General features: G+C 49.8%; 4 protein-coding genes across 4 annotated transcripts; 2 read left to right on the top strand and 2 right to left on the bottom strand.

Annotated features, from left to right (window-relative positions):
- Positions 1-4,694: 4,694 nt before the first annotated feature.
- Positions 4,695-5,974, top strand: PFICI_11699 (uncharacterized protein; the record flags this gene model as incomplete). Its single annotated transcript, XM_007840280.1, has 2 exons — positions 4,695-5,285; positions 5,372-5,974. 2 exons carry the CDS (start codon positions 4,695-4,697, stop codon positions 5,972-5,974), a joined length of 1,194 nt encoding a protein of 397 aa, XP_007838471.1.
- A 1,811-nt stretch (positions 5,975-7,785) lies between these two features.
- On the bottom strand, positions 7,786-10,989 carry PFICI_11698 (uncharacterized protein; the record flags this gene model as incomplete). Its single annotated transcript, XM_007840279.1, has 1 exon — positions 7,786-10,989. One exon carries the CDS (start codon positions 10,987-10,989, stop codon positions 7,786-7,788), a length of 3,204 nt encoding a protein of 1,067 aa, XP_007838470.1.
- A 4,218-nt stretch (positions 10,990-15,207) lies between these two features.
- Positions 15,208-18,437, top strand: PFICI_11697 (uncharacterized protein; the record flags this gene model as incomplete). The annotated part of the gene is made up of 7 exons (XM_007840278.1): positions 15,208-15,394; positions 15,754-15,825; positions 15,927-16,191; positions 16,252-16,935; positions 16,988-17,534; positions 17,595-17,699; positions 17,754-18,437. The coding sequence occupies 7 exons, from the start codon at positions 15,208-15,210 to the stop codon at positions 18,435-18,437; spliced, it is 2,544 nt and encodes an 847-aa protein (XP_007838469.1).
- Positions 18,438-20,293: 1,856 nt separating this feature from the next.
- PFICI_11696 (uncharacterized protein) lies at positions 20,294-20,845 on the bottom strand (the record flags this gene model as incomplete). Its single annotated transcript, XM_007840277.1, has 1 exon — positions 20,294-20,845. The coding sequence occupies one exon, from the start codon at positions 20,843-20,845 to the stop codon at positions 20,294-20,296; it is 552 nt and encodes a 183-aa protein (XP_007838468.1).
- Positions 20,846-25,914: the final 5,069 nt, after the last annotated feature.

The raw sequence follows: 25,914 nt of genomic DNA, 5'->3' as shown, positions 1-25,914 counted from the left end.
TGTTCGTTGCCGGCTGATTGGACAATGGTCTTGGGCGAATGACAAGTGAGAGTTTGTGCTCTAAGAGAAGAGAGCGCTGTCTTTTGCATGTTCATGGGCTTACGAAGGGAGGGGTAGGGGAGGGGAGAGGAGAAAAGTCTGGACCCGGCAATTGCTTGTCAGGAACAAAAATCCTGTCCCATGAGTCGCTTACCTTTTTAATTGAGAGAGGAACTATTGAGAGGAAGTGAGCTCAGCCTGGCATCCTGACATTTGGTTGGTTCTGGCCATGTATTAGTCGTGATCAACAAGAGAAGGTAAAAGAGATCCGTTTGTCAACCTAGTCAGTACCTGCATACACGTCCCTCTTTTTTCCCTCTTCGTCTTTCCTTTGGATCTACCTTTTTGGCTCTGATGCTGATGATCCGGTCGTTGGCAACCGGATCATCAACTTTTTTTTTTTCTCCTAGGGCGCGCTACGTGTTAGCAGTGTACGTACCTTGGTTCAGAGTATATCGGTCGTAGTGTACATCAATAACCGTCGTACATGCAACATTTGACGCCAAACCATGTAGAAATCTCGCCCTTGAGCCGTGTAAATTACTCGAATGTACCTAGCATTCCTGTAGTACGCAGTAGTAGCAATAGAGCCGCTTCAGGTCATGCTCTGCCTCCCCCCATGAGCTTCGTCAAGAGAGGTCCGTATTTCGTATTCCGGTAGCACTCGGCTGGTATTGTTTCAGATGAACCGATCTTGCTCGCTTCGCATCCCGTGTACAAAGGAGAAGAAGACAAGGCCTTTTTCCCTCCCCCACTGACAGGAGATTAAGTGAAAAGAGGATAACATAGTCCTAGGCATTTATAACGCACAAAGGCCCACGGAAGTCGTCATCATGGCCGTTGGGCAAAATACAGAAGGTGTGGAGTGAATGGAGTGTACCAAAAGAATGGCTGAGATCAATCTTTGGGTGCATGTAATAATGTACCGGGGGCCGACTAGTCAAGTACTAGGGGCTGGAGCACTTGAGTACCACCTTGAACCTAGTGCTGTCATATGCATCAATTGTTGCCGGTAATCAGATCATTGCAGCGACAAACACCATAATAAACCCCCCTGGTCTCTTACCCCAATCATCCCTTCCATCCACATTCAATGGGATTCAATAGTCTTGATCGCCTTTGCATCGGCTAAGCCTTATCCTCTGCAATCGTAAAAGATCAAGTCATCTTTTGGGATATTATCAACTCTGGGGAAGGAAGCAGCGAAGGGAATCTCCATATGTACGTACCTTAAAAAAAACCTGGTCTATATTGTCCAAGAGGCGCCGCCATCAAAATGGGAAGAAAGCAATGAGTTTGCTCAAGTTGGCCATGGATGGTTGAGAATCAAGATCCCGGTCCAACTAACTTGCACTACCCACCGAGTGGTTCGTTCGTTCGTTTTTTCCCTCCTCCTCCTCCTCCTCATATTCCATCCCGGCAAAAGGGAAGCAGATTTGAAGCTCGAGACAGACAGGCCTTGGCATCTGATCTTCTCGGGATCGATTCTCCAGCCGCCTACCTGCCTGCCCTGCTCTCCCTTGTGACTGAACCTGACCCGTGAGCGGCGCGTGCTCTGTCAACAACTACAGATGATTACTACCCTTTCCTGTCTGTCCCTTCTTCTTGTCGTCCGATAATTCCAGCTGATAAAAATTTCCCAAAAGTTCATGCAACGCAACATTCTAGGTGGTTTAGCGCAGGCAGAGGTCTTCCGGTTTAGCCACTACCACCACCGTCCGTCCGTCCATCCATCCATTCGCTCGCTCGCTACCGACGGCCGGTTCAGCGAATTTAATTCACTCTAGTCGGTGGGGACCCTGCAAAATGTCACTATAGGTAATGTAGCATTTCAACAGGAACCAAGGTAATGAATGTAATGCCCCCCTTACCTGGGTATTCTGGGTGGTTCATCAGGTGAATTGAGAGAGAGATACAGCCAGTCAACCCACCAGTCAGTCAAGTTTAGTCACTTCTCGCTGCCGGTCAATTGTCATCGGTCGAGTATTGTACCTCCCTACTCCAATGCAAGGGGAAAAAACACTGCACCCCAAGAAATTGCAACATCGAAATGACATGTGCGCCTCTGGCGGCAAGGCTTCGGTGATGGGGCACGTAGGTAAGGCACGAAAAGGTAGGAACATTGCGCTAGGGGTTAGGTACTTTACTGGACAGGCTGTCTAAAGAATAGGCAGGCAGCGGCCGTGCCAGTCAGTCGATGAATTTAGAAACAGCCAAACCTACACACCTATCTCAATGTCCTTTCCCACTGGACTGCTAGGTAAAGTTCAGATCTCTGTGCCGCTGTCAACTGTCATGGGAAGTAGAGAAAGAAGGAAAAGCCCAGCCCTGTCGCTCTGCCTGTCCGAGGCACAGGGATTTTTTTTTTTTTTTTTTCTTCTTGTCTTTGTACCTTGGCGTGATCCCGAGATTACATAGGCAGGTAGCCTGTTATAAGTGTATCAGGCCAAGCGCTGGGTTCTGGGTCGAGACTCGGTTACTTTACCACCCAAAGCCTAAGCGCTCCCTCGGTACTATGCGTGGCTGAATGCCAAGAGAATTTTTTTTATATTTCACCCAAAAGCAGCCTGTAATGGTTTGATTGTCACCAATGACCTGCCTCTGCCCCAAGACTGAAAATGCACACAAAAGGTGCAAACATGTCAGCCCTGACCCAAAAGAGGGTTTTACACATTTGACAACCCTCCGATTGCCTGATTGAGCAAAGACTTCATTTGATGATAACCATCCCCCAAGGGCGGGCTACGTACATACGTACATACGTACATACGTACATGAGCTTGCGAAGTCGAATACCACCCGAGCACCCCATCCCAATCCCGTCCGTCCCTCCCCAGTGCCCCAAGTCAAGTCCCCATTTCCAACCCCACCTCGAATCGCATCGCCAACGTCGTCCGCGTAGGCGCAGGCGGGACCACCTAGGCTGCTTATGGCCTGGCCGAGCCAATATTTCAGCACCTCTTCGCTGACGGGGCCGCGTGGCTTTACCTTTTCGCTATGGGCAGCCGAACACGGACGAGCAAACGAACGGTCGATATTCCATACCTACCTACCCAGCTGTCGCTGCTGCTGCTGCTACCGCTGCCCACCAGCCTAGTTGAGATGAGCAGGGGGCTCTGACTAGCAAGCATCAACTAGCAACTACTTTCCCCTCTCTCTCTCTCTCTTTTGCCTGGCTTGCCTTCTCTCCCTCCCTTCAATGGACAAAATACCTAGGTATGTATTGTGTAGACGCCTTGTTTAGCTGTAGTCCAAAAGTATCCTCGGCCTATGGGGCGCGGGCAACGGTGGTCATCAATCCTGCAGAAAGACAGGGCCATGCCCATAATTATCAGTTCTCGAGTCGCTCGAATCATTAAATTGACTACCTGCATCGGGTACGGAATGCTCTAGACCTCCTCCGACTTACCAGGTGGGTAATAGATGTACTGTTGGACGGGTAGGTAAGAGTAAGTAGAACAAGGCATGCAGTCAATCATTCATTCATTCATTCATTCATAATAATCATTACCCCCGCAAAAGGTTGTTCCACGTGTGTAGCTGGTCCAGCTCTCTTTTATTCCCCTTCCGAGCATCTTTGCTTTGCTTCTCGGGTGGTTTTTGTTTATGGTTGAACGACTTACACGTACATGCACTACCTACCAATCTACCTACCGACGGCCGACAAACTAATATACTAATAAAACCGCCCGCTTCTCAAGGACCGCGTGTGGATTCCATCTACCTACCTACCTACCTATCTTTGCCTGACCTGACCTGGTCTGACCGTTGCACAAGCACACTGCATTACAGGAACAAGAAAGAAAGAAGAAGAAAAAGGTCCCAGCTTCGTCACAGACACACACAAGACACACAAACACACAAACACACAGACACATAGACTCGGTCTTCTTGTTACGGCTTTTCTTTCCCACCAGCAGGTTTATCGGTCAACACTAAATCGTTTTTACCCGCGCAGCCGCATAACGGGGGAGTCAGTTTTTAATATAAGATCAGACTCGACCTGCCTGCGTGGCCGCCCAGTACAGCACACACACACACACACACACACACACACACAGCACAACTACTACGAGGGAATTGGATAAAAGGGAGTAAGATAGGAAAAGGACGTGCAACCCTCCGGCTCCGAGACTGCGACTTGACTTTTCGATCGGCTCAAAGAAAAACAATGCTTCAGTCTACTAGATTATAGCGACTGACGATCCTTTTATTCTGTCGTCTCACCACCTCATACATTACCTGCGCTACGGTACTTGCCCGAAACTGAGATAATTTCGGTCTGCTATATATTAGCTCAGCATCCCTCTTTCTCTCTCGGATCTCTGGAACCAGCTTGGCAGATCTGCAGTGGCCCGGGCAGTTTTGGAAGTGATGTTGGGACGTTTCGTAGATCGGTAACCTGCCGTTCTTGAACAAGCCAAGCCGGGCGATCATCGTTTATTACAACATTGTCAATAATTTTTTTTTAACCTGGGTAGCTGCTGTACGTGTTACTATTCGTCGAGAGGCACAGAAGCACATGCACAACAGCGAACCATTGCAACCAGAGGGCGCACAGCAGCAGCAGAAGGAGCAAGGGGAGCAAGGAGCACCCAAAAAAAAAAAAAAAAAGCACGAGCAAGTAAAAGGGTAATAATCAGCCCACTATAATCATGGGCCTGGACTTTGGCAGCGGCGCCGACACCCTGTCGTTTCAGGTTCGAGCAGGACCCAAAATACATAAGGCAATGATTTTCGCCGCCATCCTCTGCTGGGGGTCTTTGGTGTCCCTGACCACGGCCTTTTCAATCGTCGCTCCCCCACATCCCTATGAGACGCTGATCGTCGACACGCGAGTCCCCGTTCTCATTGAGGACAATTGGGTCATGATGTCTCGGGAGGATCACCAGCGCTTCTTGCAGAGGAGGGCAGCAGCAGTGGAAAGAGAAGAAGATTCAGACACAACAACCACCGAAGAAGAAGCAGAAGTGGAAGCCGCCGATTCCTATCCCACTGCAACCAGCACACAAGATGGTGCATCGACAACGACTATACCCATTAGTGTAACGACAACGACCTCTTCGTCCTCAACCAAGACAGCAACCACAACAACACGCACTGCGTCTTCCAGTCCACTCCCAAGCCCATTGGACAATGCGATTGCATCCAACTTTACCGGCAATGGCGAGTGCCAGGAATTCATTACCAATATGCTGGCCGACTCGACTTTCAAGTCATGTTACCCTTTTTCCATGCTTGTCCAGGTAAGCAAACAACAACAGATTTATATCTGCGTTTTCTTGCACGCCAATGAGCGGCAGTCACAGATAGCTAACTGCCCCAAATATAGGGCTCCCTCTCCATGTTCAATGCCGAAAAGTCGCTCTTTAGCATAACGCAGGTCCTGGACGCAACGTGCAGCGCAAACGTGACTTTTTGCGTCGATTACCTCGACCAGGTCGCGAGCAACCTGACCGAGACGGCCAACTGCGCCGACGACTATGAGCAGCAAAACTCGGTCGTCGTTCAGGCCTACCTGGGCCTCAAGGGCTACCAACCGCTCTACAGCGCCTCGTGTCTGCAAGACGCCGACACCTCGGCCTACTGCTTCGCCAATGCCGTGACCAACTCGAGCGCCATTGCCGACACGTATCTATATTACCTACCGCTCAACATTAGCTACCCAAACATTACGACGCCAGACTGCAACAGCTGCACAAAGAATGTCTTGGGCATCTTCCAGGCCGCCACCGCCGACCGCGACGCAGCCATTGCAAATACCTATGCCGACGCTGCCAACGCCGTCAATGCCCAGTGCGGCGCCGGCTTCGTCAATGCCACGTTGCCCGAGGCTCAGGTTTCCAGCGCTGCGGTGCCCGGTTTCGCCCACCAAGCACCGTCGCTGCTGCTGTGGTCGCTATTCGTGGCTGTCTTGTCACAGTGGCTGCTCTAAACTTTTGTCGGTCGGTTGACCAGCATGTGACCGCTTTCAGTCATTGGACCATCAACGACCATACAATCAATCAGCAGCCTCGAAATTTTTCTTGTTTTGCTTTTTCAAGGACGGAGTCGAACCCTGGGGGAGGGGCGGGATGAAGGGAATCCCGGGATACTGGAAACTCAACGATTGCATACATTATGTTGTCGTACTTTCGTCGTCTATTTTGACGCAGCGCCCTTTTTTTTTTTTTTTTAAACTGATACCCCTGTTGGAACTTGTCCACTTTTCATCATCTTTATAACACCAACTCTTTATCTGAGTTGGTCTCTATTTTTACTTTTTATTTCTACTGTTTATATTTTCAAAAAATCAAATTTGTTTCATCTGGGAGGATGAATTGAAAAGAAGAAATGAGGCCCGACAAGGAGGGAAAATAGACGAGCACGTGTCTACCGGGACATGCATGCAGGCGAGGGAGAGACGGGGATGAGAGAGATATAGGGCCTGGAACACTCACGGGTCTGACCGATATGCCGCAGAAACAGCAAAAAGGCAAAAGCCATTTCACACCGAGCAATGGAGAAAAGAAAAAAAGGGAAAAGCAATGGAACGGCGCAAAATGTGCCCCCTCGGCCCTGATCGGAATCTCTTGGTCCATTTTCCCCCAATCATTTCCTCCTGTTCGGGTATAATCCAGCAGAAAAGGAAAGCAAAGGGATTATAGGGAAGGAAAGAGACTAGATAGCGCTCAGACCCATCAACCTCAAACTCGGGTCACGAAAAGAAATGTTCAAAAACCTTGTTGCAAACTTATTACCCGAATTCGGGGTTCGTGATTGTTGCTTTTTATATGGTTCGTTTGAGGTTACACAACATGTGCGGACCGCAGTGGACTTTTTGAGTTTCCTTCTTTCTGGGCCAAGATACTACAACTCATTTTTTCTATAGTATCACCCATTTCCTCCCGATCGTATTCTCAGATCTGGATCTCTGTCCCGTGCTTTGGTGCAACCCGGTCCTTGACATCAGTAGAGTAAAAGGGAGAAAAAAAGAAAGAGATTCCACTATGCGCGTCTTCTTTCCCTTGGGAGCCAGGAATTCTTATTCTTTGTTTTACTTGCACGGTCCAGAGATGTGACGATGAAGACTTGGTTAATCACGGGGCTCAGAATAAAGGGGAAAAGAAAAGAATTCTTGCTGGTCCCTCCCTTCTTCAAGCCTGCCTCTGTCCTTTTTCTTCTTCTTCTTCTTCTTCTTGGGCAGCTTTCTTTAGTTCCCGTGATATGTGTATAAAATCTTTTCCTTCATCAAAGTAACTGTCCCCATACAAAACACGACAAGCCAAGAAAAACGATGATCCAAAATAATGCCCAATTTCTCCCCTTTTCCTTCCCCTTCTTGTTTCTACTTCTGATTCACGAACAATACACACTTTTTTCGGGCGGCCCTTGTCAAAACCATTATCCGTTGCCCCAGCTTCCGATGGAGGTTTCATTCATGAGCCCATTTGTACTAAACTCTATTTTCTCAGCTCAGGTATTTCAATCTGAGAAATGCATACGGGTCAGACACAGGAACAAAAGCAAGCGAGCGAGCCTTATGATGTCATGTATTTCCATGGTGAACCCATTTTTGTCTATTACCAAGTCTATGCTACATATGATGCCCAATGTTCTGTTCAAAGAGCCCAACGCCCCCGTATCGAGTAATCTCCAATCATATTGTCCATTGTCATCCCTTGCTCCTTTTGACGACGTTCTATCTATACATCACCTATATATACATATATCAAACCCCACCATAGTCAGCTAGAACGACGGGGACTATTCTGCCCAGCCAAAGACCTCGCTGATAGCCAGAGTGTTGGTCCTCACGCCAGTCATTGTCACCGCAATGCCCACCAGATCGATCACGAGGAGCAGTGAAGCAGCCATCATGAATCTCGGGCTAAAGACTCGATAGAGCATCAAGTGACGTCGCAGGTGGCCCGCCCAAGCCATGGTTGCCAGACTTTGTACAGCATAATATGCAACAAAGACACCCAAAGCCCTCGTGGTGCTCTCAAGAACCGCCTTGCGTTTGGGATTTGTCTTCCATAGCACAAGCAGTGGTACAGCAACACAAGCGAGGATCTGGCCGGCATAAGTGTTCAGAGCCACCACGATGGGCGACCAAGGATACCGCACCGTCTTGAGTGGGATAAATGCACTGTCCCACTGAAGGGAAGACAAGGCAGCCTGGTGGCCAGTCTTGAAGTAATGAAAGTTTCCAAGCAGAGCAAGCGTAGTTGGACCAATGGTCTCAGAGCTCATTGCGTTCAAGTCAATGATCTCAATCAAGGATAGTATTTGCCACAACATCAGAGCCAGTGCGCCAGCTCCCATAGGCTTGGAGAGCAAGATGCATGCTGCTGCAAAGTTGAGGACCAGGAGCAAGTAGCGTGCGCCATTGGCATTGCCGTATCCCAACACCGTAACCTGGGCGCGGCGTGCGTTGCTGGCGGCTGTCGTGATGATAGAGACACAAGGAGGTGCCCAAATAAATGCCGTTGTGCCGGCTATAAAAGCGATTGCCAGCGCAGTCTGAGCCACTAGAACTTGACTTGTCTTGAAGGTCTCCTCGGTAACAAGGGGGAACCATTGGGCGTTATTAGCAGCATCCAATGACCAGTACGCCGCGGCAAAGAAGAGGCCACCGCGGAACACAAAATTGACCCAGACGGGTGCAAGGCCTTCGAAAGAACGTGACGGGACAAGATACCCCTTTACCACGGTTGGTAGAATGAGGAGCACGGCATATGGCACGATCAGTTGCCACGGCGCAGGAGTGGAAGAATTAGCAGATGCATAATAGGTTGATGTGCAGTATGGCATTTGTTCTTCTCGGCAAAGTTTTGAGAACGAGGCAAGACGTCCGAGAAGAACAAAGATGACAGAGTGGTAGATACCCAATGATCTTTCCACAATCGTAGGGCGCCGGAGGGCAGCGACTGCAGACGCCAGGCCAAAGGTAGACAGGAAGAAGAGAGAGATTGAGTCTTCCCAAATGGTGTAAGAATTTGCCGCGAATCCGATCGATTGGCTGGCTGTGAAAATGATAGAAAGCCAGCCCCAGAATGTGGTTGGAAAGATGTTGACTATGCTCTTACCAAGTCCAAATAGCGAAATGATGACTGCAACAATGCTGCCACAAGCGGCGCCAGCAGCTGCGATGGGCCAATCTTGCGAGCCCGTAACCAAAACGTATCCGACTCCTGAGCCCGTCCCGAGTAGAGCGCCAAGGGAACCCAACTTGATGAGACTTTTCTCGAGGTTTTCATAAGAAGGCGTAGTCGAGCCATTTTGCTCGTTCAGCAGCTCCAGACTCTTTTCGGCAAAATCAAGCTCCATATCGTCGAGAACAGCAAACTCTTCATCGTCGTCCCTGGAGACATATACGAGGAGAGCTACGACGCCGAGAGCCATGACCGCAATGCCCATGATCATTCTGGGAACGTCGAAGCGGGCCCACAGGTCTTTGCATAGTCTCAACGTTTCCTCTTGAAACTGCACAAACGAAGCGTAGGTCGCCTCGGCGACCTTGTGGCCTTTTTGGGCACTGGCGTTGGCCGTCTCCCAAAGTTCAGCAGGGCTTCCTGTCTGGGTACTCTGCTCGATACCACGAGCAGCAAAGTAAGAAGCCTGATATCTTTTAATGCCAGCCGAGGCCAGTCTCGTGACCGCGGCCAGGTTACTCCACGAGTTACCTTTTTGTCCAGCAAATGCCTCTTCTATTGGCCGACCCAGGTTGTTGAAGGGAATGGGAATGCCTAGCAATAGAGACAAGGTGGGAACGAGGTCGATTTGATTGACTGGGCGGATTTTGGCCGTTGCCGGAGGCGTCACATACTCGGGCTTTGTTCGACCAAATACCGGTCTTTTTGAATACATCCACAAGGCAGCCTCAACTTCATCGTCGCTTTCTCCGCCGTGGTCACCCTTTCCGTCCATGCCATGATCTCCCATTACTACGAGGAGGGTATCATCGTCAATATTATGCACGAGGTCCCGCACAAACATGTCCATCTGCTGGAGCTTTGCAGTCATGGCAGCATGGCTAGGGCCATATCGATGGCCGGCGTGGTCGACTCCGAGGAGATGACCAATCAGCACATCCCACTCGCCCTTTTTATCCGATTGCAAGAGCGGGAAAATATGCTCGAGGACACCATTGTCGACGGTATGCAAGTCCCAGACATTGAAGCTGTCATATGCTCGGCTAATATTTGACTCAAAATATCCAGGAAACAAGGCAGTCCATGTGTCATCACCGAGATGGGCGATTTTCTTGCCGAGTCCCCGGAGCTGCTTCAGAATGTTGTCCTCTTCGATTGCAGTTCCGCCAAAGCTGCTACCGATATCAATGAATGTGGGCAACGTCCCGGTTGTGAGCCCCTTGAGTCTTTGCAAGGTGGCTGTTGGCGGATCGGCAATGAAAGGAAGCAAGACGGCATTATTGGGCGACTTCTTGGAGGTCTCATAAAGGAAGGGGAAGGCGTTGTGGTAGACTTCGGCCTTGCTATCCTCCACAGGGACAGTGAAGTCATACTTGAGGGCATCTATTACGACAACGACAGCCTTGTCAAATGACTTGGGGTGCCAACAGCCTCCTTCCACCGTGCCTTGACCATTCCATTTGCTCAGGGGCTCGACGGGGGGCGTGGCGCACTCTGATTGCTCCTCGAGGACCAGCCGAGCCAAGAGGAACCCGCTTGTGAACAGGTATATGCCAACTGCATGGATGCAGAGCATCCACACCCAGAAGCTCAACGTCCAATTGAAGCGGCTTCCATAGGCGGCCTTGCGTCGAGCCTCGAGGGCAAGACGTTGTTTCTCGGCTTCCTTGTCGCGCGCCTTTCCGGAGGAGGCGGAATTGTCCCGCTTCTGAGCTTCCTCGAGCTCTTTCAACCTTTTCGCTCGGGCGAATTGAGCTGCAATGGCCTTGTATTCGGCAGAGGGCGCTTTCGGGCGAGCATCACGGGTCGGCATGTTGGGTATGAGGAGGTGGTGGTGGTGGTCGTTGTGTACGTGGTGTGGAAAGGGAGGCGGCTTTAAAGTATGCGAGACCAGTCGCAGCCATTGGCTTGCCGTATGGAATCTGGCGTTTTCAATGGGTCGAGGGGTTATTGGGTCATAATACGTGTGCCAAAATAGAGATGAAGAAGAAAAGCAATGTCAACTGCGTTGTTGTATTTGGTGATGCTATTCGCGAGCCTTTCGACTGGCAAGCAAGCTGCTGCAGGCTTCAGAATGCAGTAGCTACACCTTACTAACTCGTACTAACAGCACAGTTTCAAAGCCTTGAAGCTGTGTGAGCTCAAAGCTTGGCCAAACTCAGAGGTTCCAGTCAACAGCTCAGCTCTAATTGGTGGGATTTTGCTTACGGCAGTCTGCACTACCCGTGACCCTTTTTTTTTGTACCCTTACCTAACGCGAGGTCAGACAGCTCGGTCAAGCCCAGCGAGGTTATGTAATACATTACCGGTAGGCTTAGGTAATAAGCTCAGAAAAGAACATGGCGCGCATTGTCAACTGCCGTCCTTGCCACGTGCCACCAGTTGCATGACGGGAGGATTGCATAGTAGGATCATCTTTATGCTGATTTGCTGCCCAGGAAGCAAAGTAGTACAGGGAAGGAAGTGAATACCCAACGTCCAAGTGCTACCTACCTACAATTTTGCCAACACTCGCCAACATACTACTTACTCAGCGCCTACAGTTGCCTACCTGACAGACCGTGCGTGCTCTCGTCTTTGAGATGGAGTATGAAATTACGAGCCCAACTTACTTTAATTAATTATGGACATCACTCATATTGATGTTGAGCGTGATGAAATTGTGCGTTGCGCCTAGCACGCTACCGTGTTCAACGATCATACCTGCATACTCTCTAGTCCGTCAGTCACCGTCTTTCTTGGATCTCCTTCTTCTCCTTCCTCTTCTTCCTATACCCTCCATTTCCCAAATACTTACCCGCGGGTGAGAAAATCATCAGAGTTTCATGACGAATCTTTTTTTCCCTCCTCTCCTTCCTTCTCGTTTTCGGGATATACCTAACCCCGTGGCTGCCCTGCTACTGCAAATGCAATGCAGCCTGCTCCTGAAAAATGCACGGTTAGCTACTATACTTAGTATCCGTACATGGCCTGCCTGTCACTTTTCTTGGCAGGCCGTATAGACCATGATGGCCTACGTAGGCTGAGCCAAGTACTATGTAGCACACTGCCATTCGGGAGAGCATCCGGATCTCTGGGCGAATAACAACGTGATTCAGATCATGCTGGGGTCAGCCCTGAGCGAATGCGTGACCGAGCTGGGATATCAGCCAGAGGCTCCATCTTTTGAATGCATCCGTAACAGTACAGCCATTATATTGTCTGCGAGATCATGACTCGTGTAGATATCCCTTTTGACCAGGACTGCAGAGGGCACTAGGGGGTCTTCCTTGGGGGCCTGGCGGAGCCAAGCTGGGCAAGGCAGATTGCCTCATTGTGCGTATCGTGTGTCTTTTTTCATGGGTCCAACTGCCGGTGAAAAAGCGAACACGGGGACGGGGGGTGGGGGGGCTTTTGTTGATCTACATGGGTAACAGCCTCGGCGAGAGCCGGTTAATAGTACACCGAGATACATCATTACCCCGAGCGAGCCCTCTTTCACCCTTTTATACAGGTGCCCTGTCCCGTGGATATCTGAGGTTGCGGAGTTGAAGTCGCCGGTCGGTGAATTAATGCAGATCGGAATCGACAGAGAGGGGTGGGAAAGTTATTGTCCTGGGCGAATTGCTCATTGTGAATCTTGTTTGGCACTATCGGCGGAGTATATACTGTAGCCCAGCTACCCGAGTAGGTATGCAGATAGCCGCCAATAAGCATGACGGGTAGGGAAGTAGTATACTTTTCTAGGTTGATTCTGTGTAAGTGAAAAGCGGCAGACCCTCCTCGGTATATCATTTCGGAGGATAGTCCTCCCACCAGCGAGGTGCATACTGTTATGATACAAGTCTCAGTGTATTAGCTCAGCGGCGGCTTCGTTCTCTCGATCGGAAACGGAAAATAAAAAATTCCTTTCCAGGTGGTAGTAGGAATCAAGTCGGCTGGCGGAAAACATCAAGCCACTGCACAAGATCAGGCCACTGCACGGGCACTCCATTAACCTAGACAAGTTCGCTAGGGCGGATGCGATGAGAATTGCGGATCATTATGGCACTGCAAATCTTGATGAATGGTCGGTAGTGTGAATCCAGGCCAAGTAGTGTACTGCGTACTGTGTACCGTAGTATTAGGTCAGGCAAGGTGGGCAAGGTAGGGAACACCTAACCCAGTCAACCAGTCCCTTGATCCTAGCCAATGATCTCGCGATCCGGAGGCGTTGCTCGAGATCTGAAATAAGCCCCCGCCCTTCTCCAGTGTCGACAGGGTGATGGGAGCAGAAGTGACTAGACTAAACTTGGTGAGCGAGAAAGAGAGAGTAAGAGTGAGAGTGAGGGTGAGAGATAGGGTACATCCTGGTCCATGCCGGAAACTAATAAATCCCAGTTAGACTGGTGGCATACATAGGCAAAAGGGCGGCGGCGCCAAGGGACGAACAGTATAGGTACCCATTCTGGTAATGAAAGAAGGTGGTATGAAAGGTGGTAGTGGGTGTTGCAAAAACGGGTTGGTGGCAGAACAAGACTGGGGCGGTTTGACAATGCTGCAGGTTGCTGAGTTAGCTGAACTCTAAATCTTCAGGGCTTTCATGCGGCGCTGGATTGGGATTGGTGATAGATGGCACGGGGGAAATGGGTACGAGAGTACATGGTAGTTAGTGTAGGTGCCAGTCACTGGTGTGCTGTGAGCAGTTATGTAGCAAGGTAAGGTATGGAGAATGGGCAGAGATGGGGAATTGATTGATTGAGTTTTGATTGACCTCTTGGTTCGATGGGGAATGGGATGATTCCAACAAGAACAACGAAGAAGAAAGAATCTCCCGCGGGGTCCTGGTCCTGGTCCTGGCTTGCCTTCTTGGCTAGTAGATACTCTACTCCAGTCCTGGCCATCACCAATCACCCATACATCGCAGTCTCCATTTGCGTGTTCTATGTACTGTACACTAACCACATAGGCCGGTAGGGGTTCTCCATCGTTGCCAAAATGTTGTGTGAGTGTATGCATGCATGCACGTTCCATGGTCGCAGCGGGAGGATTTGCGAGAGCTCCTCAAACGTTTGCACCAGGGTATCGATGTCTTCCTCCTCTTGGCCGCCGCCCCGATCGCCGTCCTCTGCGCCCTTTCTCCTCCCCTCCCTTCTGCCCTGTTGCGCTCCGCCCACGTTTTCCGGAGTAGCATTTGCTGCATACTGTGACATGAGATCGCCGTCCACTTTCAACCCGTTGGTATCTAGTGTCCAAGTTGAACTGTCTGGTAGGTGGTATCGCGATGACATGATCCCAGACGAACCATCATCACCTTACACTATAAACTGCACATACAGGGTAACGCTGTTTCCTTTCATATGCCATGCTTGACTGCCATGCTTGACTGCCATGCTCAGCCAGCCTTGGAGTGGGGTGATTATGAGCGGGTTCTTTGCAGCCCAGCCAGCAGCGTTGCAAGGTGCCCATAGGTATGGTAGTAGTGTAGGTACGAAAGGTTAAAAAAAAAAAAATCAAGTTCAAATCAATCAATCAATCAATCAAGCCTGTCGTCTGCTTTGCCTGGCCCTGCCCTCTCCGCCTGGGCTTGCCTTCGTACATGATGTATTTTTGCAGCCAACCCATTCAATCTGCCCATTGCCATTTTTATTAGCTTCAACGGCTTGGGTCGCGATGGGCCGGCCACCACATGTGCGCAGCCCAGGTAGGCTTGGGGTCTTCTCATCACTTGGCGGCCCCCCCATGCTCTCTGCTGGTCCATGGCTGCTGCTCCTTGGATGCCCTGGCTCTTGCGTGTCCATCTCGACTCCTTTCAGACTGGCTCGACCGCTGGGTCCATACTAGGCCGGGGTCGTGTCAAATTCCGTCGCGAGTCAACTCCCATGTCTGACAACTCCCATAATCATAATAAGTGTCTCTCGCAGAACCTCAATTGGGCAGTCCACTCTTTGCGATTCTCCTCTACATACTTTACATACCACATGCCGCCCGCTCCCCAGAATCGTGAGAGGTCGAAACATGACATGTGCGACTCTCTGCTCTGGTCGCCCACCACAGCAGAAGCGCAAAGAGAATGAAGCGAGCCAAGACATTTACGCCCAGCGACGCTGCACCTGATAAGTCGGCGTCCCCCTCTTCAGCATCCTCCAGTGCCGCTACTACTGCTACCACTACTACTTCAACATCGACGACGAGTATTCCCACTACCGCCGCCGCCGCCACTGTCACCAAGAGACGCCGCAATAATCCTGATGAGTGCTGTGTGACTTGCAAGTTAAGAAAGGTTAGCCCAAAAGACACTTATCAACCCCAAGTTTGCTGCCTTTTCATGGCCTCCCACCACAAGACAGTTTTCCTTGTTGCTTTTCCCCCCTTTGAAAGAGGGAGAAAAAAAAAATCACCCCCCACACATACGCAAGGAGCTGACCCATCGTTCCATTTCAGGTAAAATGTAGTGGTAAATCAGGCGATGACCCATGTGACAACTGCTGCAGATTAAAACTGAAGTGCAGCTTTGTCCACGCCGTCGACGGATCAAACTCCTTTGGTATTTGAGCCCTGGCCCCAATATACTGCACTTTGTGTGACATACTTGCTGATCCAATACAAACCTTAAAAGACAAGGTAGCTAGAATTACGCCCAATGGTACCGTCACCGAAGCCGGGACGCTGCGGAAGCGTGCACAGAGAGGTAAGCAGCCTATTCATTCACACAGCGCAACAAACCTTCCTCCTCCAACCCACCCCAAAGCCAATAATGAATGATAACTGACGCTAAATGACATACGATAGCGTGTCAGCAATGCCATGCTCATAAGACAAAATGCAGTGGCGACTTGCCCAAGTGTGCACGATGTCAGCTCAATGAGTTGCCTTGTGAATATACCCCATCCAAGAGGAAATTCGCAAATCTGCCAGGCCAATCTAGTGCATCCGCCACTCCGGCTCCGCAGGTAGTCAGAGCGGCATCAAGTGAAGGCGGCAGTATCAAGGAGGCGCTCAACGACCAGGCTTCTGCGGCCTTGGACAATGCCCTTATTCCAAGCCTGAGTGTACAGTAAGTAGCCTGATACAGACTCGTGCCGCAACCTCCGATTGTCCGCTAACGCTCGACTAGGGATCAGCTCCTCAGGAGAGATGTGATATTGAAGCATGTTGATGTTTACTTTGAGCAGCTCTTTCATATGCCATGCATGGGCTTCTTGCATCCTGGCACCATTTATCGTTTGATCGAGCAGGACAAGCTCCCGCCTCCGCTCGCGGCAGGAATATGTTCCATTACAGCCGACTTCGTCTCTCCTGGCGCTGCTGGGCGCGCTTTTGCCCTCCAGTGCAACGAGCAGCTGGAATTCTTCGTGCTTCGCAACTGCGCTTTCATGACCAGAGACTACCTTGTCTACCATCTGCTCGCGGTCCTGTACAACTGGGTGTCGGGGCCCCTGGCCAAGGTCTGGATGTGGACGGCGACTGCTAGCAGGTTGATCAAATGCCTGCAACTCAACTACGAACCCGACCTACGATCATCGCAGGAAACCTATGCCGAGCGGGAAATCCAAAGACGCAGTGTCTGGCAAATATACATTATTGATCATTTCCTGTCTGGGGGGCATGACGAGCACCTGCTACTGCCATCCTCATCAATACATATACGGCTGCCATGCTCGGATCAGGTTTTCCGAGATGAACAGCCCTCTACTATGGATACACTTGACAAGATCCCACCCGTACCGGCTAGTCTTGGCGATAACAGTCTTGACGCTTGCCACGTCAGGTTGCTCACAATACGCAGCCAAGTATTACGGTAAGACTTGCATAATGACCTTTTTGCAGGAGTCGCTAACATGAGTTTTCAGTGCTACAAAGCGATTCACAGATTCCCCGCACGGCCATTTTTTAGACATCATGCGCCCTGAGCAGTTCATGGAGCATGTGAATCAGTTTCAAACAGCTCTTTATCGATTTTCTGACTCGCTTCCGGAACACCTGAAATTATCCGTGGCCAACGTGGATTCGCATATTCTCCGACCAGATCGCCCAAGCTACACCATGTTGCATACGTGGTATTGCCAGACCCATATAGAGCTTTACTCCTTTTCATTGCACGCCCTCAAAAAATCGACTCCCCAGGATTCTATACCATGGGATTTCTTCCTACGCTCAAATCAAGACTTCCTTTTCCGTTCACAGCAGCAGGCTGTGTCTTACGCCATTTGTCTTTCACAGACTTGGGAGTATAGCCTACAAAACATCAAAAGAAACCCATCGGCTACTTTGAAGAGCGGCCTAGTTACAGTTGACTGGATGGTGGGAGCATGTGCAGTGGACGTCGTCGAAGTGCTCTTGACAGCCAGGAGATACAAACTTTACGAGAACCTCCGTGGCAATACTAGTGCTCAAATGGTAAGTGATTTGGGTGAGGAGTTGATCATAGGATGACGTGATGCTAACGTATTTGTATAGTGCTATTCAAAACCTGTTGACGATAGCTTGCTCGCAGGACTTATCTCAAAAATAGTTATGCTTGTAAATGATTTGGCCATGTTTTTGCCTCGAGTGGAGCACTATGTAAGTGGTACTGGGCTGATCATCATGTAACGGCATGGCTAACTCCATGGAAAGGGAAACGTCATCCAGGAAAAGATTAAGGAGTTCGAAGAGGATATGAATAGTGGCAACCACCCAGGTTCTGTCAAAGCCGAAGATCACGGGCCTACTCCAAGTCCCACGAATCTCCCAGGAATGGACAACATGATACCACAAACGCAGGTTGGAGTGAATGTCTCACCCAAGAGCTTGTCAGATTCGGCATCGATTTCGGAAAAATACTTGAGGAAAAAGTCAACTTCTTTTGAGAGGCCCATGGGCTACAATGGCGTCTCTCAAATCGCGGACCTACCAGTCATGCCATATTGTCTCCGACAGGCTCAAGATACATCCCTGGATGGACCTTTTGCTCCACCGACCACTGGAAACTTCAACTCGATCCATTTCATGGACCATTCGGCACAACCGTCATTCAGTCCAGCTATAGCACCAAACATGGGCCCGGTGTTTGAGGCGGCCTTTAGATCTGCGTTGCCAGTGGATGCGACCATGCATGGCCCAATGCATGGCACAATGACTTATAACCACTGCCCAGTTACAGAAGGCCCCCAAAGCGACATGCAGACGGCAATGGCACCATATCATACCGATGAGAATATTTTTGTTACCCAAGGAACACCCTATGCTTTTCCGAACGAACAACAGCACCATTCGCCGTGGGTCCAGCACCCAATTAGAGATCCACATTCCTATACTTGAAATAAAGTATCCCATCAGGTTTGAGTCTCAGTCATTCAAGTGCGCAGGCATATGGCCTTCAGATGCACTTTGGGTGCATCCGTTATCAGACTGCAGCTATTAGGCCAGCAGTCGGGGCGATTGTGGACTTGGCTTGGCCCTCGGCGGCAACTAGCCATTGCACAATACGCACCATTGTAACAACATACCCAAAATGATTCAACCAAGGATCACCATGTACAGCAGGCATGCGTCACAGGGGACGCGTGAATGACGACTCCGATACACGAGAGTTTCTATGAGTGGCCTCTGGATAGCGATTCGAAGCTGTGGAAGATCGTTGGAGCACAGTACATTCACAGCTCAGTTTGATCCGGGTTCTTGTATTTTCATCCTGGATGACGAAGGGAATATTTCCTTATCACGACTTGACGATCTTGTTTATTCCCAGCTCGGCTCAGAGATAACTTGATCTCCAGCAGCAGCCGCATCTTCATTCCCCATTTCTATGCTATATCCCTTGGAATCTCGTGCGATGAAATTACCGACCGACATGATTCGGGAAAGTTTGGATGATTTTAAAGCACCGGTGCTATTTCACGGTTTACGGAAGAACAGTTCACATACCATACGAGGGAATTGCGATATCCATGTACAACAATAACAAAGATAAGCTAAGCGCTGCCTTACTCGTCACTGCTTGGATATATAAGCTAGACGCAAATTTTTTTTTTCCATACCCCCCAGCTGTGTTTTTTTTTTCTGATATATATAGATAGAGATACATTTTTTAAAAAATCATTTTGCACGCACCGGCGTGCGTGCACTTACTATTGGAGACTCATACCCCAAGACTTTTTTTTCCTCTCAGTCCAGTGTCAAGACCGCATGTTTATTTCTCCCCCCTTGACGTCAATGACTTTTTCTGCTTTTTCTGCGTAAACCTGTTCCAAGGGTCTCCAAAGTTTTGAACGGTCGTTGATGCGAGCAGGCAAGGAACCATAATCCTGGGCAACCCGCATAGAGCCAACGGAAAAAGAAGGCTGAAAGGGCACTTCTCCTGCACGTACTCAGGTCAAGGTTTCTCCCGTCATGTCTCATATGTGGGTTTCACGCATCAGAGGTGAGTCAATCAACATACTTCCTGGCTAACTTTTCTGCTTCTCTTTAGGTTAAAGGAAACATGGGCGTCTAAAGATTTCCACGTGGATACCAGAATTGGGCATTCTCAAATTCAATTCCCTAGTAATTCAAGTTGGGGGCTTTTTTTCTGCAATTTTTTGTATCTTTGAAACATTATTTAATACAAATAAAGAATATACAATATGCCACTATTTGTCATGTCCTTGCCGCGCGTCTTTCGGTCGGTTGTGGTTGTGTTTCCCTTCTTGGCGTGTGTGCGACCGAAAAAAAAAAACAAAGACAGTGTATGTCCGCGCCGGTCTCAAAGGAGATTTATGTACGTGGGGGTGAGAGAGTCCATTCTTGCCTAATGTATACCCAAGAGTTTATCTGCGTGTGGTTTCTTGCGAGAGCGCCATGGTTGCCCATGGCTACTAGCCCGACACAGCGGCCGGGTTGATATTGAACCAGCTCCCGTCAAGAAAAAGTTAAGCGCCTTGGTCCAGAGGCGATTAGAAAATTAACCATAAAAGCATTCGCTGCCGGAAAGGTTTATGGGGGTATCCCGTGATTCATGCATGATTTGTTGTAAAGAAGTCGTCGTCCAGGACTCGGTCCGGGTTGGTTGGTTGGTTATGTTGGTAAGAGAGTGTGGGTGAGTTTGAGCTGGGATTAAGCCATCTGCCTTGCAAGCCGAGTGAAGGCACGTTTTTTTCTTGAAAGTTGAACCGTGGTGGCATGGCACGAGCGAGCAATTACTGGAACTGCGAACGGTCCTTCTCCTTCAGGCCACCGATTTGGTCCATGTCGATCGAGTAGAAACCGTGGCTGCTCTCCTTCTCATAGGCTGGCAACTGCTCCTCGCGGACGGGCTCCATTCCAACGGTAGTATCGCCAACTCTGACAACCATGACACGTCCATCTTGCTTGCGGCCATGCTCGTCGTGCTCGTCGGGGAACGTGATGTGGATCTCGGGAATGTTCTTGGGCGAGTAAGGCGGCGCATTGGGGTCAGCCAGCATGGGTCGACGGCCATCCAAGACAACGACGCTAGACCGGCCGTCTGCGGTTGTTATAGTCAGGCGGCGGGCACCATCGGGGCCGTTGTACTCATGCTTGATGTCGTTGTATTGCGGGAGACCCTCATCGTTCATTTTCTGCTTAGCGAGGCGCTTTCTCCGCATCATGATCAAGACGGCTGCAAGAATGAGGGCCACAAAAGCCAAGCCCAAAAAGGTGATCATCAAATTCATGACGCTGTCTGAATCACCGACCTCACGGGCCATGATGGTATTGATGGGAGACATGATGCACGACTAAATGATTTCCGGGTTCTTTATATAAGAAAAAAAAAACTCGCGACGAATGTTAGGAATTCGTCTTTTCAATTGGTCCCAGAATCCTGCGTCAAAGGATGGCTGTGTGCTGTGTTGCGTATGTCTGAAGGCTGTATCGAATGAATGTCGCAGTTGCTATACTAGATCCTCCTGGTCAGCCTTGTTTCATGATAAGTGGGTGCGGCATCTTGGTCTCAGTGTTTCAACGGCAGTGATGCACATGGCAACCAAGCCGCCAGAAACACGCATAGAAGGACAAAAAAAAGAAAGAAAAAATCTGATATACCCAGAAAGGGAATTGGACATACCTGGTTGAGCGGGATAGTCTTGACCAGGCCGGGTTTGTTATACCAAAAAGACCAAAGAGAATGAGGATCTTGGCACAAGTCACGGCGACTAGGAAAAGAAAGGATTGGACGGAAACAACTAAGAGAATGGAGTTGTTTCCTGTATAATGAGCGAGGGAGAGTGGCAACGAGGGTAAAGAGTGAACCTCGAAAGCCTGGTGGTGGTGTTTTTGGATCAGACCTTCCTTCGTGGAAGAGACGACGGACGACAACGGCAGCAACGACGATGGGATCGTGAAGAAACAGAACAAGAAGAGAAAGGAAAGAACAAGAGAATGGAATCGGAGAACTGGACTACACCGGATTGAAGAGGAGAAACGCCCGGGTTGCATGGGGGAGAGCAGAGCAGGGCCGGACCAGCCAGACTCGACTTAGCCCCCCCAGGCTTTCTTGGGTCGGGGTGCTTTGGCCGCGTTGCGCTGCGCCGCCCATCTAAATTGTTATGGTAGATAATGTACTACATAGATTCTAGGACCGTCCACTCCACGTTATTTGCAGGTTGGCGCCCTGGACCATGGTCACATCGGATGGCACACTGACGAGGAGATTGAGCCACTCATTGATTGGAACCATTGGGTCAGTTGGCGCTAGCTCAGGAACCAGGAACCGCTAAAGCACATGGCTCGAGAAGGAAAACGGGGGGGTGGGAGGGGATGGGCTCGATGGGATGCAGGTACTGTTCGTCCGTACGTCTGTCCTTTGGTGTGCCAGGCACATCTGATGTTGCGCTATCATCATCTAACGGTTAGTGCCAGAATGTAGTATGGCCTTGCAAAGTGTGCCATTTTTGCGTAGTAAGACCTGGTAAGCGACCACTGTTCCCTAGGGGGGAAGACCCTCCATGGTACCTAGAGCAGGTTCTAGCCAGTCATCGGCACGGATGTCCCATGCTTCGATGGCCCCCAAGGGAACCGCAAATGCAGGGGAATTATGCGGGCATCTGGCATTAGCCAAACCTCGCTGTGATCCTATTCGGCCAAGCGTCTGCACGTCCGCCGATGGAGCCGCTGCCAATTTCCTCTTGTAGCCAATCATGTCTGATCGCTCATTGCGAATAGTGGGACCTAATCTGAGAAGAGGGAAAAAATACAGGCGAAGAAGCCAGTGAAGCACAACATTGAAAGCGGCTCCTTTTTCGAGCTCTTTTTCTTTCCCCTCAAGGGTAGAGAAGACGGAGAGGACGGGGCAGATGACGGTCGGCGCTGTGGAAATTGAATCTCTATGCCGTGGATTCGACGATTTTATTCTCAGATGAGCGAGTCGATTAACAGGTTAAATATAGCCAGAAAAAGGGACGCGCAACCCTTTCGCGGGGATAAGCTTGTCGGTCATAGAGCTTCAACGGGCTTCCAAATGCCGTCCTGGGACAAATATGGTTGTTTTGTTCATGTACGCCGGCTCCGGTCGCAACAGGCGACCTCGAAGCTTGAACAGTTCTGACAGCGGATCACTGATCTCGAGCCGATAGAATGACAGCTCTTGATTTCAAAGATATCTTTTGCACAGCGACACGATTCTCTGCACCTGTCCACGCATCAGCTGACGACGGTTTCTGGCGCAGATCAAAACTGAGCCTCAGATCCTATGGAGAGGGTACGCGTAGCTCTAAGGGCAACGGCGAGGCTTTCGCGGGATCCAAGCCGACCGATGCTTGCTTCAGAGTTTTTCCCGACCACGACTGTTACGAATCACCTCGTTGAAGTCACACGAAGGCGAGGTATCTGAATCCGAGGTTGCCCACCGGTCACAAACTTCAACACCCCTAGGATCCTTCACGAGCCCATTTCATGAAATATCTTGAGCGAGTAAAGACCAAAGAGTGTCAATAGCAGTGATGAATGTTCTCACTTTTACAGAGCAAATGGGAGACAGCGACGGAAACACGCAGAGTTAGGTACCTGCGCCAAACTCACAATCGCAGCAGCGCCGACAATAGCGCTAGCTCGGCCGCCACAGCGCCTTTAGCATCGACTCGAACTATTGTGCTCATGAAATTGCTTATCCTGCTCACCAACGCGCAGCTCGGGTTTTCAAGCAAATGCCTGCGGTACAGTCGAAAGTAGAAGACCGGACTTCGAGCTGCTGAGAAGCATGAGGTTCTGCTCTCGCTAGCTTCGACTCGTTCTTGGGCATGCCATGGCTTCGTATGCGAAAATACGAGGACTTGCAGCGACGTGCATATGGTACTGGATCGACTTGATCCCCAATATCATCTCACTTGCAGACCAAAAGCAATAGTCTTGGATCGACTGGGCGTCATTGGGTCTCATCCTCAATTAACAAGGCGCCATGGCGTCCGCCATCGGCCAGGCCAGCGGCCATTTGCAGGAAACAAGCAATTCACTTGAATTGTATGACAAGAGCTAGGAGATAAACAATCGTGATCGCTCTCTGAGCAGACAATATCAGGCCATGACAGTGGATCTCTCTCCCTCTCTCTGTTTATTGCTTGTTTTTTGCACCGACTTCATCTTGTTGAAACACTTACACTTGGCCAGCTTCGATGGCCAGGAACGGGTCATGCCTGCAGATGTTGTTTCGGCAGGCCACCGCTCTGCCGTGCTGCTGTCCGTTATACATATATCAACTCTAACATGCCGATCAACCACCGCAGTATGGAGGATATATCAACATTGTGGCCTCTCCTCCATCAATTCCTGTCGCGCCTGGTCACAGGTTATCAGGTTGGGCAATCATCATTTCAAATGGGCACAACGGCGGCATTCCTCTTCCGAAGCGTGGATTGTGCATATGGTTGTAGAGCTTGATTTGAAACATCAAGACGAACGTGCCGGCCTTCCCACGAACCAACCATTTTCGATCAGAGGCGAGTGGTTGGTGTTGTGGAACCTAGACAGTAATCCATTATTTAGCAAAAGACATTGGCAGAGAAATCTTTGCTAATGCTTTTTGCAGTATTTTTACATAGTCCTTGGGTAGGTCAAGCGACGAGATCGCCAGCAAGGGGCTTGTCAATGTGTGTTTCGTTTCAAACGTACGTGTTCCGGGACATTGACTAGCATTCCTCCATGTAAGGCATACTGAAACAACATTGTGATATGTTCTATGTCGCGAAATGAGCTGTGCTCTCAAGAATGTAATCTGGTGTTTGAGGAATGGGCATTTGGCCACTGGCTCTATTGTGACCAGCCAGCCTGGCAGTCTAGATGACATTGGCTCACGCTTTCACTTGGGAAAGATCTCCGTGTGACACTCTACAGATGCCCTCCGTAAGATTGTCTGTTCGTCTCCTCTGCGCTCACGTGCGACCAAGAACGACACTCCCAGACCGTCTCATCCTTGAGTAACGCTATCTGCTGCAAGTTGACAAACTTGTAGAAGTGGAGCTTCCCGTGTCGCTACATCTCATTCGCTTTTGTGCTTCGGCTGCTGGTCGGACGGCTAGTGCACATCAGAGGCTTCATTATAAACCTGTAGTCGGCTTCTCCCGTCTTTGTATTATCCCTCTGATTGATTTTCCGTCCTTGGTGCCTGCTAGCCTATCCATCATCCATGGTCGCCAGCCCTGCCCTTTGCTAGAAGGGATGATTGAATGGAGAGCGCCGATATGTGTGTGTGATAAAATCACGGGTGAGATTTTCTGTCTGTGTTATCATACAAAACCATCGTACATTCCTCAGCTATTTCGTCTCATTGCTTAGCATCCTTGGCAGCATTTTCCATTTATGCTTCTTTCATCGAGGTCGTCTGTATATCGTCAGAGGCACATATCTATGATACCAACTGCCTGGGTATTCGGCAAGTGTACATCCTACAGGGCAAATTACAACTACTTTGAACGTTTCGTTCTCTGTCAGGTCACCGGACACAAGGACACATGATCTCAACAGTACATATACTTGGTACTTTATTTTCAAGACTGCCAAGGTAGTTCCTGGAGTTTGGACACCGAGCAGCCGACGCCGCGTGAGCTATACAAAGCCCCGACACCGAAACAAGAAAACAATATCATTTTTGGCCAATAGAGAGGTACGTATAGATACTCAACACATCCGACCAGAGCCCCGCTTTCCTCCAAGATACCCAAAAATATGGCCCCAGGTAGGCAGACGGGCAGGCTCAATCAAACAGACATTGCATTCATACCTTACCTACAGAGGACATTGCCTGCACTACATTACCTACGCACATACTCATGACACCAAATTTAGGCAAGTAGAGTAGCAATACTTGACACTTCCGCCTTAACCACCACCTACGTCAAAGTGGGACTCTCAACTTTGTGCCTTGCACCCATATCTGGTCGCTACACCGCACACTTCTACAAAGTACTAGTATATTTATCACAGCCTTGACAGCCTATATATATCTACTTGCTTGCCTGCTCCGCCGCCTGTTAGCAGAGCCCTGTACAAATCTATTTTCTCATCGACCAAGGAGGGTCACGGCAAAAGGGAAGCGAGACCATCGACAATTTCCGCGTGAACGGGTTGAGACATAGCAATATACGGAAAAGAAAAAAGAACAAGTCGCCATTCCACCAAAATCTTTTTGTCGACCCGCAACAGCGCCACGAAAGAAAGCAAATCGACATTAAAAGCGAGCCACAAGTCTGCCGAGTCCATTTGTCGATCCCCCTCCAAAGGGCACGGACGACGATCCCTGACGCAGGAGAAGGGAAGCCAAGGACACGACGCCTTCTCCGAGCAGCCTAGGCAGCTTTATCCTTCA

The sequence above is a fragment of the Pestalotiopsis fici genome, assembly GCF_000516985.1.
Source record: "Pestalotiopsis fici W106-1 unplaced genomic scaffold PFICI_Scf_9, whole genome shotgun sequence".
Lineage (NCBI taxonomy): Eukaryota > Fungi > Ascomycota > Sordariomycetes > Amphisphaeriales > Sporocadaceae > Pestalotiopsis > Pestalotiopsis fici.
This window is presented reverse-complemented; position numbering and strand designations above follow the sequence as displayed.